At 44.0% G+C, this 18,738-nt stretch overlaps 1 protein-coding gene and 1 long non-coding RNA gene across 3 annotated transcripts in view; one reads left to right on the top strand and one right to left on the bottom strand.

Annotated features, from left to right (window-relative positions):
• The first annotated feature begins 227 nt into the window (after positions 1–227).
• The window catches only part of pkn1b (protein kinase N1b), a 52,366-nt gene continuing 33,855 nt past the window's right edge, over positions 228–18,738 (top strand). Inside the window, exons 1-2 of one of the 2 annotated variants that reach the window (XM_082531025.1) lie at positions 228–508; positions 658–789. In XM_082531025.1, coding sequence (XP_082387151.1) covers positions 763–789 — 27 coding nt within the window. In that variant the 5' untranslated portion in view covers positions 228–508; positions 658–762. Of the gene's footprint in view, positions 573–657; positions 790–18,738 lie in introns of both variants that reach the window. The other variant, XM_082531026.1, reaches the window with a different exon arrangement.
• On the bottom strand, positions 16,458–17,919 carry LOC309705295. The gene is made up of 2 exons (XR_014276533.1): positions 16,953–17,919; positions 16,458–16,707 (listed from the first exon to the last, which is right to left on the bottom strand). It is a non-coding gene; the product is annotated as an uncharacterized lncRNA (long non-coding RNA).

Below are 18,738 nucleotides of genomic sequence, written 5' to 3'. Positions count from 1 at the left end.
TTTTAATGGTTTAAAAACGATTCTGTGCGTATGCTCCAGTTTCTATACAAATATCACCGTGAGTGTGGCAGCTATAGAAAGTCTCCACACGGTTATTTTAACCTAAAGTTTTGTAAGAACCAAATTTCTTTTGCATTCCGTGCACTGTGCGTGTTATCGCCGATGCGTACTTTATTTTGAAGGTCAGAGCAGGAAGTCCCATTTTTATATTCTCTGTATTCCTTCAGCGCTTGTGTTCCCTACCCAGCAGCAACAGTAACCGGCTCCCAGCTTCCCGCAGAGCCGAGCCGGAGCGCATCGCTTCGGGGAGAAGATGGCCTCTGTTTGCTCCAGGCAGCAGAGGTTTCAGTGAATCCTGGCGGGTGTTGGGTTTCCTCACAGGGCTTTCCTCCCCTGACGATGAGAAGGATCCCCGCAGCAGCGCTCTCCCTCACACTACTCCAGGACAGCCCGCACTGTCTGCGTGATGCAGCCCGGAGTCCGAGAGTTAACGTCCTGCTACCAGGAGGTGATGGTCTGCCCCTCTCTCCACTGTCCACCTGCTTCTCTATCGTTTTTCCAGACGTTACCATGTTAGCATTTTATTCACCCACCTTCCCCACATCAGACTGCGCCTTTACACGGATTATTTTTTTAAACTTATTATTATTTTTACAGGACTTCCAACGTTGGACTCTTTGCATTTATCCACTGGTGCTGCAATGATCCGAGGGCTGTAAAGTAAGACAAACGGTAGCAGAAGTCATCTCATTTGTCGCTGGCATGATGGCCAATCTCAGTGAGCTACAAGTGAGTTTCCAACTTTTCCCTGCTTGCTGTGTGAAAGCTGCTGTGTGCATGCACATATGTGTTTTTAGCTGACTCCCATCACTACAAGCTCGCTGTATGTGTGGCGTCTGTGATAGCAAACATTACCTTAATGTTTTTGATGCCTGATGATGAATTTGCTGGGGTACATCCACAGAGTTGAGATTTATAAAAGGCACATTTCCCAAAAAAAAAGTGTACCAGGTAATGCCCACTCATTGCCCAAAATGCTAGAGGCTACAGTTTGCATTATACACAGTTCGAGACAGCTTAATTACATTTAGTGAGAGATGTGCCAGAGTTAATTAAAAGACTTTATCTCAGCTCAGATGCTGATAGCATCCAGGAGTCGTGTGAGTGGAAAAGCTGAACCAGAGTCAAAGATGGAAATAGTTGCTGTTCATCCACTGAATCGTTTTACTTTTGATCCTTGTTTAAAGCTATGCTGCCTGGCATGGCCTTTTAAAGACCTTCTATTTGGACTATTAGAAAATCAGCACCAAGTCTAGTAAACAATCCACATCTGCAAACAGCTTATTTGCATTTAGTCATATTATTTTCAGGGGGGGAAGTGCTGCTCTTTCTACTTCCATTCCAGTTTTACTACACTTCTGATTTGCCAAATTAAGCGGCAGGACTTCCCTCTGTGGGACACAGCAGTTGCCCTCGGGTGGAGTCAGGGGTGGGTCATGGAGGGTGCTGTCGTGTCAGAGCCGCAGGTCTAGCTCGGAGTGGTTGGCTCACAGCTACCCTAGTATCAGTTCAGCACAGGACACCGTGGAGAAGGATGTTAAAAATTAAAGGACGCTTCAGCTCAGCTCTTTCCAGGAGCAGGTTAAGCAGCAGCACTCTGCGGTTAAGAACCCCAGTCACAAAGTTAAACTACTGCAGAGAGCATGTGCAGATTTCTTTGTGAGTATGAAATACTTTTACTTGATGTGGACAGCTGAAATGGCTATAAGAAAGGCTTGTGATTGATGTGTGACAGCGTGCAATTAGAACCACAAAGCACTCACATTTCCTGTTTCTGTACACAAGCATTAACCTGCGCGTGTTTGATTTGACACCCGTCTTTCCTGTGGCCTTCAGCTGCAAGTGCAAATATGTTTTGTTTTTGTTATGTTTTTTGGGTTTTATTATAAGGCACCAGCAAGTGTTTCTCTCAGAAATCCACTTAGTCAGATCGCAGTAATTATACAGCACTGCTGAATCATTTGTTGTGAGCGAGAGCTCAAGTATTCCTTGACATTTAATGGCTTTTTTCAAGGACAAGGTTCCTTTGATGTTTACTGGAAAGCACACTGCCTATCTCTGGATCAACAGAAGCAGACAATATGGGTCAAAGACGTTTCAGTTTGCCTTCAGTCATGTGTGCTTTCAGAAGAAGTACCTTACTCAAACTGCCACCAGCATAAAATGAAAATTGCGATTAGAATCAGAATCAGAATCAGAATCAGAATACTTTATTGATCCCTGGGGGAAATTATTTTCTGTTACAGTGCTCCATTTTAAACCAACATTAAGACAAGACAGACAATACGCTAACTAAGAATAGTACAATATATACATATATATATATACATACATACATACATAAGTCACTTATAAATAAATAGTTGGAAAAGAAACATGTGTAGCTGTAGCAGCAAACAGTGTGTTAAGTGGATGCGTTGTACAGGGAGATGGCCACAGGCAGGAATGATTTCCTGTGTCGTTCAGTGGTGCTTTTCGGTAATCTCAGTCTCTCACTGAACGAGCTCCTGTGACTGACCAACATGTCATGGAGTGGGTGGGAGGTGTTATCCAACATTGTCTTTATCTTGGACAGCATCCGCCTCTCCGACACCACCTTGAGGGAGTCCAGCTCCATCCCCACAACATTGCTGGCCTTACGGATCAGTTTATTAAGTCTGTTGGCATCTGCGACCCTCAGCCTGCTCCCCCAGCATGCAACAGCATAGAGGATCGCACTGGCCACAACAGACTCATAGAAAATCCTCAGCATTTTCTGGCAGATGTTGAAGGACCTCAGTCGCCTCAAAAAATAGAGACGACTCTGGTCCTTCCTGTAAAGTGCTGTGGTGTTTTTAGCCCAGTCCAGTTTATTGTCAATGTGTACTCCAAGGTATTTATAGTCCTCCACAATGTCAACACTGACCCCCTGGATTGAAACAGGGGTCAAGTGTTTCCTGGTCTTCCTGAAGTCCACGATCAGTTCCTTGGTCTTTGCCACGTTGAGCTGCAGATGATTCTGCTCACACCACGTGACAAAGGAGTCGACCACAGCCCGGTACTCTGTCTCATCATCCCTGCTGATGCATCCAACCACCGCAGAGTCATCAGAAAACTTCTGAAGATGGCATGTCTCTGTGCAGTGGCTGAAGTCTGTGGTGTAGAGGGTGAAGAGGAAGGGGGAGAGGACAGTCCCCTGTGGTGCCCCTGTGTTGCTAATCACCTTGTCAGACACACACTGTGGGAGACGTACATATTGTGGTCTTCCTGTCAGGTAATCAACAATCCAGGACACCAGAGAAGCATCCACCTGCATCGCTGCTAACTTATCACCCAGGAGGGTCGGCCTGATGGTGTTGAAAGCACTGGAAAAGTCAAAAAACATGACCCTCACAGTGCTCGCCGGCTGGTCCAGATGGGTGTAGACACGATTGAGCAGGTAGATGATGGCGTCCTCTGTTCCGAGACGAGGCTGATAAGCGAACTGAAGGGGATCCAGATGTGGTCTTACTATGGGTCGCAGCTGGTCCAGGATGAGCCTTTCCAGGGTCTTCATGATGTGGGAGGTCAGTGCCACGGGCCTGTAATCCTGGGGGCCACTGGGACGAGGCGTCTTTGGTACAGGGACGAGGCATGATGTCTTCCACATCACCGGGACCCTCTGCAGACTCAGACTCAGCATAAACAGTTTATGAAAGACTCCACACAGCTGGGGGGCACAGGTCTTAGAGAAGTAGTTTGCCTTTATAAACTAATTATAACTTTAATAATATATTATTTATAGCGGTATTAACGCTGGAAGACGGTGGTTTGGTGGTAAAACAGTATAATTTTACTCTGGCGAGTTTGCCAAGTTTTAGCTATACTGCATTTCCACCTTATTTTTCAAACCCAGTATTACTATATCGTGACTGCAATGCTTGGAAAAACAACCTGTGTTGGAGTAACAGTAGTAGTGCAGTTTCCTCTGACGTAGGCACAAATGACTTCCTCTTAGATTAAAAAACTAAGGGTCATTAGGAGAAAGACACTATTTCCACCTAATATAACGTAATGCTGATGTGGACTGTAACTGACGATGATCAAAGGAATCATTAATCATTTATGACTTTTACTCAGATATCGACATAGGTATATAGAGGCATATTTTTAGTAGCAAACACTCCATTGTTTCTGTGGCATGATGAAGTGTTCATCATTTATCAGTGATTTATTTGATCATTATAATCACCTAACTGTTTTAGTATAGCAGAAAACTGTCGTGCTTGTTAAAGAAGCAATGACTAAATGCAGAAAACAACAGTTCACACACAGGTGTGTGCTGCTCTCTTCACAGAATAGACCAAACTGAGTAACCAGAAGAGAAAGTTAAGAGTGAGATGCTGGTGCACTTCTGAAAAGATGACAACATCTGAGTGTTCACTTAGAGTAATCGGATGCTTCACAGGTACTCAAATGGCAGACTTACATGTGCCTGTAAGCCAAATTGTGCTGTTCTGTGGAGGGAGTAGTATGCACTTGTGTAACCCGGAACCTGTGGTTCTCTAAGGAAGTTTTGGGGTGGCTGTAGCTCAGGTGGTAGAGCAGGTCACCTACTGATCGGAAGGTTGGTGGTTTGATTCCTGGCTTCCTCTAGTCTGCATGCCAAATATCCTTGGGCAAGATACTAACCCCAAATTGCTCTCCGATGCATCCATCGGAGTATGAATGTGTGTGAATGTTAGCTAAAAAAAGCACTTAGACAAATGTGCTTGTGTGAATGGGTGAATGCACAAGTTGTATAAAGCGCTTTGAGTGCTCAGAAGAGTAAAAAAGCGCTATATAAGAACCAGTCCATTTAAGAAAGTTCACTTTTAGGTTTTAATCAAACCCCAAAAGGCCAGACACTTTACTTTCCATATATTGTTGTGTCTTGCACATCAGGTTCAGCTACCCTAAAATAGAATAGAATAGAATAGAATAGCTCTTTATCGTCACTGTTAGAAGAACAATGAAATACAGTTTGGCATCTCTCTGTAAATCTACAAAATAACACAGGTATTTACATTTACACAAGAAAGATATGTACAAGTTATACATGCACATGCGTACGGATACACCCACACATACATACACAAACATACATACATATACAGTGGGGCAAAAAAGTAGTTAGTCAGCCACCGATTGTGCAAGTTCCCCCACCTAAAAAACAGAGGTCAGTAATTTGCACCAGAGGTACACTTCAACTGTGAGAGACAGAATGTGAAAAAAAAAATCCATGAATCCACATGGTAGGATTTGTAAAGAATTTATTCGTAAATCAGGGTGGAAAATAAGTATTTGTTCAATAACAAAAATACAACTCAATACTTTGTAACATAACCTTTGTTGGCAATAACAGAGGTCAAACGTTTACTATAGGTCTTTACCAGGTTTGCACACGCAGTAGCTGGTATTTTGGCCCATTCCTCCATGCAGATCTTCTCCAGAGCAGTGATGTTTTGGGGCTGTCGCCGAGCAACACGGACTTTCAACTCCCGCCACAGATTTTCTATGGGGTTGAGGTCTGGAGACTGGCTAGGCCACTCCAGGACTTTCAAATGCGTCTTACGGAGCCACTCCTTTGTTGCCCGGGCGGTGTGTTTTGGATCATTGTCATGTTGGAAGACCCAGCCTCGTTTCATCTTCAAAGTTCTCACTGATGGAAGGAGGTTTTGGCTCAAAATCTCACGATACATGGCCCCATTCATTCTGTCCTTAACACGGATCAGTCGTCCTGTCCCCTTGGCAGAAAAACAGCCCCATAGCATGATGTTTCCACCCCCATGCTTCACAGTAGGTATGGTGTTCTTGGGATGCAACTCAGTATTCTTCTTCCTCCAAACACGACGAGTTGAGTTTATACCAAAAAGTTCTACTTTGGTTTCATCTGACCACATGACATTCTCCCAATCCTCTGCTGTATCATCCATGTGCTCTCTGGCAAACTTCAGACGGGCCTGGACATGCACTGGCTTCAGCAGCGGGACACGTCTGGCACTGCGGGATTTGATTCCCTGCCGTTATAGTGTGTTACTGATGGTGACCTTTGTTACTTTGGTCCCAGCTCTCTGCAGGTCATTCACCAGGTCCCCCCGTGTGGTTCTGGGATCTTTGCTCACCGTTCTCATCATCATTTTGACCCCACGGGATGAGATCTTGCGTGGAGCCCCAGATCGAGGGAGATTATCAGTGGTCTTGTATGTCTTCCATTTTCTGATGATTGCTCCCACAGTTGATTTGTTCACACCAAGCTGCTTGCCTATTGTAGATTCACTCTTCCCAGTCTGGTGCAGGTCTACAATACTTTTCCTGGTGTCCTTCGAAAGCTCTTTGGTCTTGGCCATGGCGGAGTTTGGAGTCTGACTGTTTGAGGCTGTGGACAGGTGTCTTTTATACAGATGATGAGTTCAAACAGGTGCCATTCATACAGGTAACGAGTGGGGGACAGAAAAGCTTCTTACAGAAGACGTTACAGGTCTGTGAGAGCCAGAGATTTTCCTTGTTTGAGGTGACAAAATATTTATTTTCCACCCTGATTTACGAATAAATTCTTTACAAATCCTACCATGTGAATTCATGGATTTTTTTTTTTCACATTCTGTCTCTCACAGTTGAAGTGTACCTCTGGTGCAAATTACTGACCTCTGTCATCATTTTAAGTGGGGGAACTTGCACAATCGGTGGCTGACTAAATACTTTTTTGCCCCACTGTATGTATGTATATATATATATATATATATATATATATATATATATATATATATATATATATATATATATATATATATATATATACACACACATACATGCCATCTGAGGAGCATAGGTGCAGTGTGATCAGTGATATTGCACATTAATAACATAATTGATAAAGACATAATGATAACATAATGATAAATGAGCCTTAAAATATAATAAGGCTGCATCAGTGTGTCGCTGGAACAAAGGAATGATGGTTACTGAACTCAATTATTATCTAAATTAACACAAATATTCATGATCACTGATTTCATCAATATACTACTGTCAAAGTAATGACCACTGCCCTTTTAAATTACATAAAAATAACTGTGCTTTTAAAAAAATGTAAGTAGCATGAGCAGTAAGTTTTCCCTTTGTTTCCTAAACTTCACACAGAGATGATAACTGACTGGTGACCGGTGCGTTGATGACACATTCAAGCTTATAAAGCCCGCTGACTGAATCCATTATTCCTCCTTCGTAGCCTGGGCTGCAATTGAGCTTTTTCTGCCCACTATGATGAATTCATTCTCCCTGCGTAACAATGACAAACGGCTCAGTCATTATCCCGGCAGGCCAGCAGCAGCAGCGGCACACAGCCAGTAAGCAATGGCTGATTGAGATCAAGGGGCCATGTTGGTAATGATGATAGGACCTGTCAGATTGGACCAAGACACATCGATGTGGTGATTGCGCTCGTTTGATCGCAGTCCCCTCCTTTTAGTTCTCCTCAGAATGTTATTAAGGCAGCACTGATGGAAGAATTTGGTCTCACTCTAAAGAAAACAATTAAAATGACTGTTTCTCTCTGAATGAGATCGCGAGATCATGAGAATATAGCTTAACTATTAGCGCGTCTCTGCCATCTCTATCCTGCATTTATCGATTTGCAGCCTCTTTATCTGCTGACCCACCGTCTCTCATCAGATGGCTGTAAGAAGTGTAAATCCAGCTTTCTGCACTGAGCTGATAACATAGCTTGGGAGCTGCTATATACACTCTGTGGCCTCTCCCTCATGAATTCTTTATTTCTGTTGGTTTCCTGCAGTTATTATCTGTATGAGGCAAGTTAGAAGAGTTGCCGCTGCTCCTTCTCTCAGTGTTGTAGGAACGAGGGCTACAAATTACTTTTTTATCGATCATCCAAGAGAGGGGAAGCGGCTCGGTCTTTAATGGCATTTGACGACTTTGAGAATACTCACGTGCAGAAGCGCTGCTAGATGAGGTTGGCTAATGGCAGCACATGTGTCGTAGTACTCGGTGATGTCTTGCATCACGCTCAAAATTATGTGTCCAGCTGCCACTGCGATGGATAATAGGATTATGAGACTGTGGACTTCAACTCTGTCTCTGACCTCCTTGGAGGGTAGCATTAGAGCCCTCAGTCACCCATGCAGGCTCACAAACACATATACAACCACCTCCCCCCCAGCATCCAGCCCCTCCTGCCTCAATCCAGGATTACACTGTGTATGCAGAAATCTGTCTGTCTCACAGGCATGCCAGTCGGCAAGCTTCCTGCTGCATTACAGCTTCTGAAGTATTGATGGACAAATCTTAATGGAATTCATAAATAAAGCCAATAGATGTGTCTAGCAGTAGCACTGCTCATTAGGGTGCAGCTACGAAGTCCCAATTAGTGCCAGAGAGCAATACTAACACCTTAAATGCCAGAGTAGGGAAAAAAATCTGATAAATGTCAGCTAGAATTCATGACTCCCCGTCTTCCAGTCTAATGGCTGCACCGCCCAACAGTTCACCAGTCATGTTTAAATTCAGCCGACCAGTCTGCAAACCAGCTGATGCTGCAGTCACCCGGCAGACATTCAGAGGATTAGTTATCTATGACACCAAGCAAAACTATAACTACAGCAGAAAGACTGGAGAAAACCATCAGCATAGACTGTTGCTTTTTTTCTAAGCTGGTTTGGTGAGTGTTTCAGAGCCTTAAGGGATTGTGGTATTACACGATTGTGCCGCTAAGAAGGACAAGCTGGAGAAACGATGTTAGCGCAGCGTATTGTAAGTTCCTTCTGGAAGTGGTAATTCTGCCAGTATTACCCAAGAACAGGAAGGTCACAAAGGAAGGGAGCCATCAACGCCGACTGGTTGCTAAAGTAGTTTTGTGATGCCAGAGGGCACTGAGGCTGAGGTGAGCTTGTGAAACAGCTTGGACTGTGTTTTTTTTTTTTTTTTACCTCAGCTTGGCACTGCCAGACCATTCACTGAGGTAAAAAGGCGAAGCCACAAGATAGATAACTCCATATTTTATCATAAAAACAAAAACAAAGAATAAATAAGAAAAAACATTTTCAGTGCAGTTTGTTAAGAAGCTGGAATAATCTTCATCAGTAAATATGAGTTTTTCCACGTGTCATAATGTGTACTAGATGTTCAAATGTCATCTGAATGAGTCTTTTCATGGATTTGTGGCAACATTATTTCCTTAAACTGTGTCCGAAGTGATGAAGCTTGAGCTTAAGATATGATAAAGTAGTAAACCATTTGTTGTCCTCAGACAGCAAAATCAGATGTATAGTACTTTTTTAACCTAATTATTGTACTGCAGGAGAGGAAATACAACACTGAAGAAGGAAATTACGTAGGTAAAAATTATTTTTACTTTTGACCATATGTGGTCTGGCCCTTTCTCTGTGTATGGTTTTGTCACTGATGCCGGCTGCTGCACATTCGTTCACATTTAGAACAAGTTTATACTCGGGGGGGCAACACGGCCAGCAAACACCACATCCACCACAAATATTAGATGAAGAAGCGCTGTTAACAAACACATGCTTGACGTCTCTGTAGCTGAGGTGAAGTCTAGACACACCCCTAGCTACACTTTAAACGTGCATTTTTTTAAAGTTAGGGACAATAATATTGGAGACCATAAAGACTGAGTTGTTTTGTAGTCCTCCTCCAACCTCAACAGTCAGATGACCCCCAGTGAGCAAGCGCTTATACTGGGAAGAGAAAAACCCCAGGGATGGGCAGCCATCTATGTATAAGCACCACTTTGCCTTCATTTTTCAAACTACTTGAAAGATATTTTCATTTTTTTGTAGCCAAAGAAATGTATCAGTTTTATGTACGAAATATCTAATCCTGGTCACTTCCACTGGACTTCCACATAAAGTTAAAACTGGTCATTTTTACTGGCCAGTCCTCTCTCTTGTACTTGATATTGATCCTGTGGCTTTATTAATAATGTTGTTAGTACAATGCAATTTTAAACTAGAGCCATTTGCTAACAGTACAAAGATCAAATCAGCTAGGGGTCTGGAGTTAAAGCTCATTTTCAACATCAGATTGACTGATTAAGATCTGATTGTTTGGGGGATTAATCAATAAAAGAAAACAGACTTGGGGCATCAGCAAGCTTTTAAAAGTGTAAGTTTTATTTCAGAACACTCAGACTTATTTCACTTAAATCATGACAGCACATGGCAGCTGGACGCCGAGACCTTTGTGTTGCAAAATGATGTACATGGTAGAAACGATGAAGTTGCCACATGCTAAAGTAAAGAGAAAGAGGAACCTGTACTGTGTGACCTGATTGTGGTTACACTTGAGGCAATAAGATGAGCTGCCACGCTACCGTGCAGAGGTCATGTGATAGCCGGTGTGTAGCGCTGCAGGGGTGGTGTTGGATTTAAGATGCTCGCCACGCTGAGGCTTCGTGGGAACAGCAGCGTGGTCGGCCATGATGTCGCTTGCAACAGCGAGCTGTCTGTTCTGTCCACCCAGAGGCCGTAAAAGTCTGAGAGAAGTGGAACAAAAAATTCTGTTATTACCTTCTTGAGAGGGAGCGACAAAGGTAGTAGCTGGTTAGCCCGACAACAAGCCCACCCTTCAGAATGTAACCCAAACTGCAGCTATTGTTAGTAAAGTCTCTGAGGTTGAATTGCTGGAACAGTGGGATACAGAGGAACAAAAAGCACCCAGGTGCCATTGTTAGTTTGGGCTTTCCCCCCCCGCCAAGATATCAACAATTCACGGGATATGATGAAAGCTGTAACTGGAGAAGCATAAATAGTCTTTAATGAAGAGGGAAAGCCAACAGAAGACAGAAAAGAGAAAGCTTGACTCATAGTTCTGGTACTGAACTAGCTGACAGGCTGCACCAGCTTTGATATGGATACGTATTGTGATATGCTACGGGCAGTCTCGGACTTTTATGATCCCTGGCTTGACCCTTTTCTTCCGATAAGCTCCGACCAGCAGTACTACATTGTATAAAAGAATTGCTGTCACATGGCTCTAACTTTTATATTTTTCTTCTTATCAACACACATGCTGAAATTCCAGAACCAATAATAAACTGATCCTACAAGAAGTGTTATCAGTGTATCCAAAACCTGTGTCCCCACAGACCCTCACTTTTCCAAGATGCACTTCTTGATTTGCTGATAGACTGCAAACAGGCGGTTATGTGGTGATTAGTAATGATAGAAAGTCAGTCATATTCAGCAACTTCAAGCTGCTGAAATGGACTGGTACTTTAGAGCAGTTTTCTACTCTAGCTGAGCACTTATACCCAAAGTCTTTTTCACCCATTCATACACACATTGGTACATTGCTTTCATTCTAAGGTTCATGCACAAGCTCACTCCAGTGGAGCTGCATGCATCAGGGGGACTTGGTATTCAAAGTCGTAATCAAGGACACTTCGACATGTAGATTGGAGGAGCTAGGGATCATACCACGACCTTTCAATAAGTAGACCCGGCTTAACCCCTTGAGCCACAGCTGTAGCGTGCCGGTGTTGTGAAGTCGGTCTCGAATACATTTTTTTCTCATCTTCACAGTGAGTGATTGAAGTAAATACTAATGAGAGCACAGGATCCTTTTGACTGACGTATAAACCGCCCATAAGATGGGTTTACTAAACAGTAGGACTTTTTGAGCTTTTGGTAGAATGATTTAGCATTATTGTTTGCATCATTAGCATGGCTGTGAGCATGGTTGGACTGCAGTTTTTTGGCTCTTCTGCATTTTTTTTTTTTAGCTCTAGTGGTTGCTGGTCAGACGTGCTATTTTAGAAATATGAACAGTGTTTATCTGCTTATCTGCTGCTGGTGCATGAATCCACATCTGAAAATAGTCCCTAGATAATGCTTTGTTAGCTATTTTTTGAGCCTTTTTAAAAGTGAGGTTCATGCAGTGCTCCTAAGCATATTGAATAAGTAAGTACTAAGTATTCCCTTGCAGGATTGCACCGTTGCATAACCCCAGATGAGCAGCAGAAAAATCAAAGTGCCACATCATGTGCAGACTACTCTCTGCAGACTACTTTGACCTGATGAATGGAGTCTTGTTTTCATTAGCCATTATAGTGCAACCAAGATCATACAAATCTGCAAACATTTCTGCATGTTTGTTTTTTCCTCCCGCTCTAAGCACTTCGCTGTCATAATCAACAGCATCAGTAAAGAGGGATAATCGTCTGCATTATAGAATGGACCTCTTATCCCCCTCAGCCCTTCTGCCATAATCATTTTTAATCTTCCTCGTCCATTACCATCATGCCGGTTCAGCCACTCCATTACACAGTGTGTCTCTTTCCGCTCCCTTTGTCCTCTGATAATCACTGTAGGTGACATGTTAGCATATTGAGTAAAGCATGTGTCACAAAGCCTGTTGTTGACCCGTTAGATTCAGGAGCAAGAGGCCGGAAGACGCTGCAGGATGACATCTTAATAACCTTAGATTTAAAACACATGATTTTCTGATGAAATCTCTCATGGACATCCGTGCATGATTTACACAACATCTGAGTTTGGATTTATACCAGGAAGTTGGGGGGGAGGTGGGGGGAGGAAGTACAGTACAGTAATGGGGCAAATCCTGCAGCAGTTGTACCTCATTCACGTTTTAGGCTGCGGGATTCCTGTGAGATTTCAGTTATGGAGCATCCACAAAGAAGCACTAAGTTGAATTTCTTAAAATCGAATCTGCAGGAAGTTACTTCCTGCTAAATGGGGCTGTACCATCTACCTGTGTGACTTTAATCTATAGACCGAATCAGCTTTTTATTTCCTCCTCTCCCTTCAGGCTTCTGTCTTTATGCACATTACCTCACTTCCTACAATACCTGATATCACATGCCTTTTCTCCTTTGTGACCTCCCCTGCGTTTTCTCCTATTTTGAGAGCTCTTAATATTCCATATATTTTCAGTCTTTTTGAGTGTAATGCACCATACGTTCCCATACCCAACTTGAAATCAGTTTTAAATATGGAGAAAGGCATGGAGTTAAAGCAGTTCTGACTGCAAAGTGCCTCATGGGTTCTCCTCTGAGTAACACCCTTATGCAGGCTGACTGTTGTAGGTCAACAACTTTGTTTTCTGCCTTTTTTATATGCAGGTGCATCTCAGTGGTGCATTCAGGGAAAAGTGGGTTATGTCTGTTGCATTTATTTCCACTGACCTTTTTTACCTCTCAGCCAGTCAGGGGCTGCTCTTTAAAAAACATACTGAATAGGCTAGCCTAAAAGCAAATAACTACAAATCTCCAAAAGCAAAGCGTTTGTTCGTGTACACCAGGGGTCAAGCTCAGCCAGCAAGCTGCATAATACCATCTCATGTAAGCTGATGGCTCAGCCGATACACTTCTGTGTGTATTATCAAGGTTTTGCAGACACGTGACCACTAAACACGTGACACTAACTTGTCTGCCATGTTGGACATGTGACGATCATAGTGGCAGCATAGGCTCAAGTGAAGCAGGCCAAAATCATACAGACGTAGAGACTGGTCTGCAACTACCTAGCAACCACTAGCTGTACCAGTTGGGGAAGGCACTATGAAAATGATTGCTATAGCCCCAGCAACAGAGGCATAATTTTCCTAGTGCCTTCCCCAACTGGTTGCCAGCAACAACAAGTTGCTTTACAACTAGTAGTTGCCAGGTGGTTGCAGACCACTCTCTAGGTGTGTGTCATACAGACCTAGAGACTGGTCTGCAACCCAACCGATAGTCAAAAACGTATTTTGCTGCGGTTGTAGTTTGAATGCAAGGGATGGTCTTGAAATACTGTCCGAGCTGTTTTAAAACTGCGAAAAGTGCAACACAAACCAGAAATGGAGACTGTTTGTCTTCAAAGGAAAAATTGTGCCTTTTAAACACGTTGGCTACAACGTCTCCATTTTCTATTCGCTTTGCACTTTCTTACGTTTTTCTGCCACACAGCTAATAGGTAGAGAGCAGACAAACATGAAAAACTACAAGAAAATGTGGAAATGTGCTAGCAACAAGATCAACCGTCAGGAACCACTGCAAGCCAGTTTGGAAATGCTTATTTCTGCCTAGCAATCAGTGGCTTTACCGTGTCAATGTGGTAGACAACTCTTGAGCAATGAATGTCACATATATGACCTCAAATCTCATGTACGGGTTGCTGCTTTAGCTGATTCAGCCTGCATACAGCTTTGCAAGCCACTTTACAACCCGCTTACATACGAGCTCCTCTGATTCATGTCCTTTCTTACTTAGTTAACGCCAAATCTGTCATCACTGGCCCTCTACTCTGTAAGGGGTGGTCTTGATGTATAACTTCCCACAAGTAGGGATGCACCAATCTGGGATTTCAATCAGTCTGATACAAATTTAAAAGACCGAATTGGTTAAACAGTGGGTGGAAACCACCTGTTCTATTCCCTCGGTTATTCTGTTTTCATCTCACCACATTATAGCAGCAGCTAGCAGGAGAACTAACAAAAGGTCAGCAGTTTGGAGGTCTTTTAAGCCGGCTATACCAAAAGATTTTCTGCAGTATGCAGCAGAAAAGCTTCAGTGACAATGACAATGCTTTCCTCTCTTTCTCACGCTCCTGCTGTTCAGTTTAGCACTTATTAGGAAGGTGTTATTGTGTTATTACCGTAACATAGCATGTCATCATCAGAAACACTCAAACTTAAGTGAGTGTGTTTTTGTGAGAGGAGGTTCCCTCAGTGCGTGTCTAGCATGACCATAAATAACAGCAGTATGCAGTAATGACTCACACTGAGCTGAAATAAGATTGATGCAAATAAATGCGGTAAATAGTGTATTTTTTTAAAAATGTGCCTTGCTCCTTTTGTCATTTATTATTTATCTGAGAAGTTCAATAAATTTCTGTTTTTGGATGTATTATTTCATGCATGTTAATGGCATATAAATATACTACATAGAAGCAATGTTTAAGATGATGTTGCCTTGCACACAAAATTTAATATAAGGTTGGAGTAAAATGGACTTAAAAGAATGGTATTTTTGGAAATAGTCACAATCCTTCAACTGTGTCATTTTTATTTCTATCTTATCCTTAAGCTTCTGTTACATGCAAGACAGAGCCATATTAATTATGAGAACTGTGGAGCTTTTCCCATTCGGGGTTTTATGCTGTTTTATTCCTGAGGAGCCTGAACAGAGCGCCTGTTTGTTGCAGGAGAGTTCACAATGGACAAAGCTAGGAACACAAACACATTAGTGTTTACTGAAGTCTCTTGAGAAGATAGACTCTTTCACAACGATGCCGTGCATGTCGATCAGCTCCTCCCCGGCTGTGAAGCGGACATTGCTGCACATTCACAAACTCACGGCCATGCAGGCAGATGTGCACTCGGACACGAGACACTTTTTTTGTGACCTAAACCGGAGCACATTTTGTCTCCTGTCTGCTCAGACGTGGCAAATCTTCTCCCCTCATAAACGTGAATTCAGTACAGTACAGCACATATACGTACGGCAGTGTTACACTTTGTAAAAAGGAGATTTGGCTAGAGAATTTCCCTGGAATATAAGGGATTTTAGGGATTAACAGGCAGCACACAGACACAGTCCAAGGTACATTCTGTAAGCAGTTAACTCATTCATAGAGGGCAAGAGTTTAAATCCCAATACAGATTTTATAACAGCTGGGAATTTGGCTGAAATAATTTTGTGATTTGTTTGGTGTATGTTTTCCTGGTCTTAAAACGGAACTGCAGTGATTTAGTATTTCACTGCGATAAGGTTTGTGCATTTCCGAAAAACAGATTAAATGAAGAATATTTGATATTTAAAATTGAGCATGACTGTATGTTTCCCAATTTCCGCAGCCTTCTTGCATGGTAAAACTCCATGTGTTATACTCTACAAAGCCAGCTATTACTATGCATGCTCTCTGTTAAACGTAAAAGGAACTTTTTTTCATTTTCCTCCTAGAAGATGAAGAGATTGACACCTACTAAATGACCTAGGAGCTTATATAGCGTCTACACAATAGAGGCCAATTAGTTTTAGAGAATCATCATATTATTTACTGTTTAAACATAGGTTACATGTGGACCAACTTTTTTGAAACTGGGGCTGTATTGAGTCATAAATGCCAACAAAAATGCTCATATTGCTGTGTAATTCAAACATAATTGCAGAGTTTAAAACTGATGGTGATGAAGAAAAAACCTAACCATCCATTCTCCAGACAGTTGATAACAAGCTAGTTAATACAGCTACAGCTGGTTCTAAGCTAACATTATGCCCCTCAATGGCTCGAGTATCCTGAAAATCAAACTTTCCCTCTGATAAAGAATTTGATTACATTCTCACATCATATGACAGGTTTATTCACTAAATGTCCATGTCCAACAATTTTCAAAGAAAGTTTCACTGACAGCAGCTAACAGAATCTTTTTTTTTTTTTTTTTTTTTTTTTTTTCTAAATGACATCAGAAACAGCAGTATGCGACATTACGTGATGGCAGAGCTTCAGTTCATCCTTTGTCATTTTTTTTTTTTTTTTTTTTTTTTAATAAATAGGACAGGGGGAATGACTGAGAGAAAGAGGGGGAGAGAAAGAAAGAAAACCAAAGGGGAGAAGAGACGGTGAGAAGGGGGGGGAAGAGAGAGAAAAAAAAAAAAAAGAACTCCTGGGTCACCTGTATGGAGAAAAAAAAACAAAAAAACAAAAAAAACAAACAGAGGAGACAGCAAACAACAAAGAGCAACATAATAATAGAGAAAACAAAGCACCATCACAATAAACTAGCTAGTCATAGATATCAATATTTACTAAATAATAAACGATATTGTGCAGCACGCAAGATAGACAGCGCACAGTGTGCTTTGAGGCAGCAGCCAAGAAAGCTTTAGTCCGCGTCTGTGAATACCCATGTGTGCATACCTGTGTGGATCAGCATGCTTGCATTCCAAAGGTTTCTCCATGTAATGATCTGCTAGGGAGTGTGGGGGGGCCACAGCCCCGTCCTCCAGGGTGTGAAGCGGGTATGGAGGAGATCAAAACTCCAGACATCCAGAGGCCCCCAGAACACAAGAGACCATGGAAGACCAACAGAGGGGCAGCCGCGCCACTGTTCCAGTAAGAGCCGAGGAGAGTCCCAGATGAGGGCTCGCCCAGCAGCCGCGGAGCAGAAGTCAGGGGGAGTTGCAGTGACGCGCCCGTGAGCTCCGCCGGCTCCCAGCTGTGCCTGAGTGACCGAGCCCCAGGCCGAGAGGCCGGGGGCACCCCACCTCCAAAGGGGCCCGAGCGAGCCCCAGGCCCCAGGCCCCGACAAGCGGCCGCCAAGGAGTGAGCCGGTGTGTACCCGGACGCCCACCCCCAGACACAAAGAACCACCAACACACCGACACCTGAGGGAGTCCGCCACCGGCAGGGGAAGTGGTGGTGGGTGGAGATAGGCCTCCAAACCTTGGAGGGCCTGAGGTGTTCCCAGAGAGGTGGCGTCTGATACCCAACCTGACATATAGACACAGACATACAGGCACACACAGACACAAACATCCATTCCCACCCTCATGCTCTCATATGCACTCACTCCACACTCAACCAACATGGAGACAGACATAAAGAGACGCTGTACACACAATCACACTCCCCAAGCGTACTCTACAAACCGGGTCTAGGTACCCTTGCCCCTGGAGGGGGGAATTGCACCCAGACCCAGGTGGAGTTACCCTTTTCCCTGCGGTGGGGAGAGGCAGACCACCCCGACTCCGCAGCAGCAGGGAGGCCCCACACCCCAGACCGCAGTCGGACGGCCTACTCCTCCTACTAGCCCTCCCGCTCCAGCAGGCCGCAGAGAATGGGGGGTGAGAGAAGACTCCAAACCTCCCTCCACCCGCTCATTGTAGTGTTGATGCATATGTGTTCTAAGGTGCAATTAAAACCCAGGAGGGCATGGAGCTACCTGCCAAGGAGCAGCAGGTAAGCGCATAGTCCCTCCTGCTAGCCCTCAATGACTAAGTGTATTTAAAATTGAGAGGTGGGCAACGACGTCAGGGGTGAGGTATACACCCTGATGGTAATTTGGACTCCGTGATTGTGCCCACCCCCAAGATCCTATATGTATGTGTAATGAGAGTGTGAATAATGTGAATGTCTAAGTTGTGGGATAAAATTGAGGCAGAGGCAGCCAGAAGGGGACGGGGGGGGGGGGGGGGGGGGTAGCCTCCTCTGCACCCTGGTGACATACCCCCACTCCAAGGCCCTGCATGTGTGGGTGGTTGTGGAGGAGCGGGAAGAGGGAGGCAGCTGGAGATGGGGAGGGAAGGAAGGGAGGGGCAGGTAATCCCTCCCTGGGGCCAGCTCCCCCGCTGACCCCAGTAGGCACTCCCACCCTTCACGACCCGCCAGGGAAGGGGGGCCCAGGCCCATCAGACCAGGGCCCAGTGCAGTAGCGCCCTCCGGCTCCACAGAGCCCTGGACAGTCCACCCAACCCCACCACAGAGAAAACTGCACCCACCCCACCATCCACACATCTTCCAGACTACATAAGACGGTAAACGCCCAGGCTGAGATCTTCCTCCACCTCTCCTGTATCTCCCCCTCCTGCAGAGAGTTCCTGAAGAGAAGAAAGCTCCTGCAAGATGTGACCATCCCCCCCACCAGTTGAAGAGCCCCCCAGGCGGCTCGACGCACCGGCGGCACCCTGCTCCAGGGCCGGGCCCC

Source organism: Aulonocara stuartgranti (genome assembly GCF_965226115.1).
Source record: "Aulonocara stuartgranti genome assembly, chromosome: 4".
NCBI classification, from domain to species: domain Eukaryota; kingdom Metazoa; phylum Chordata; class Actinopteri; order Cichliformes; family Cichlidae; genus Aulonocara; species Aulonocara stuartgranti.
Note: the sequence above shows the minus strand (reverse complement) of the source record. Positions and strands in the feature narration are given on the sequence as shown.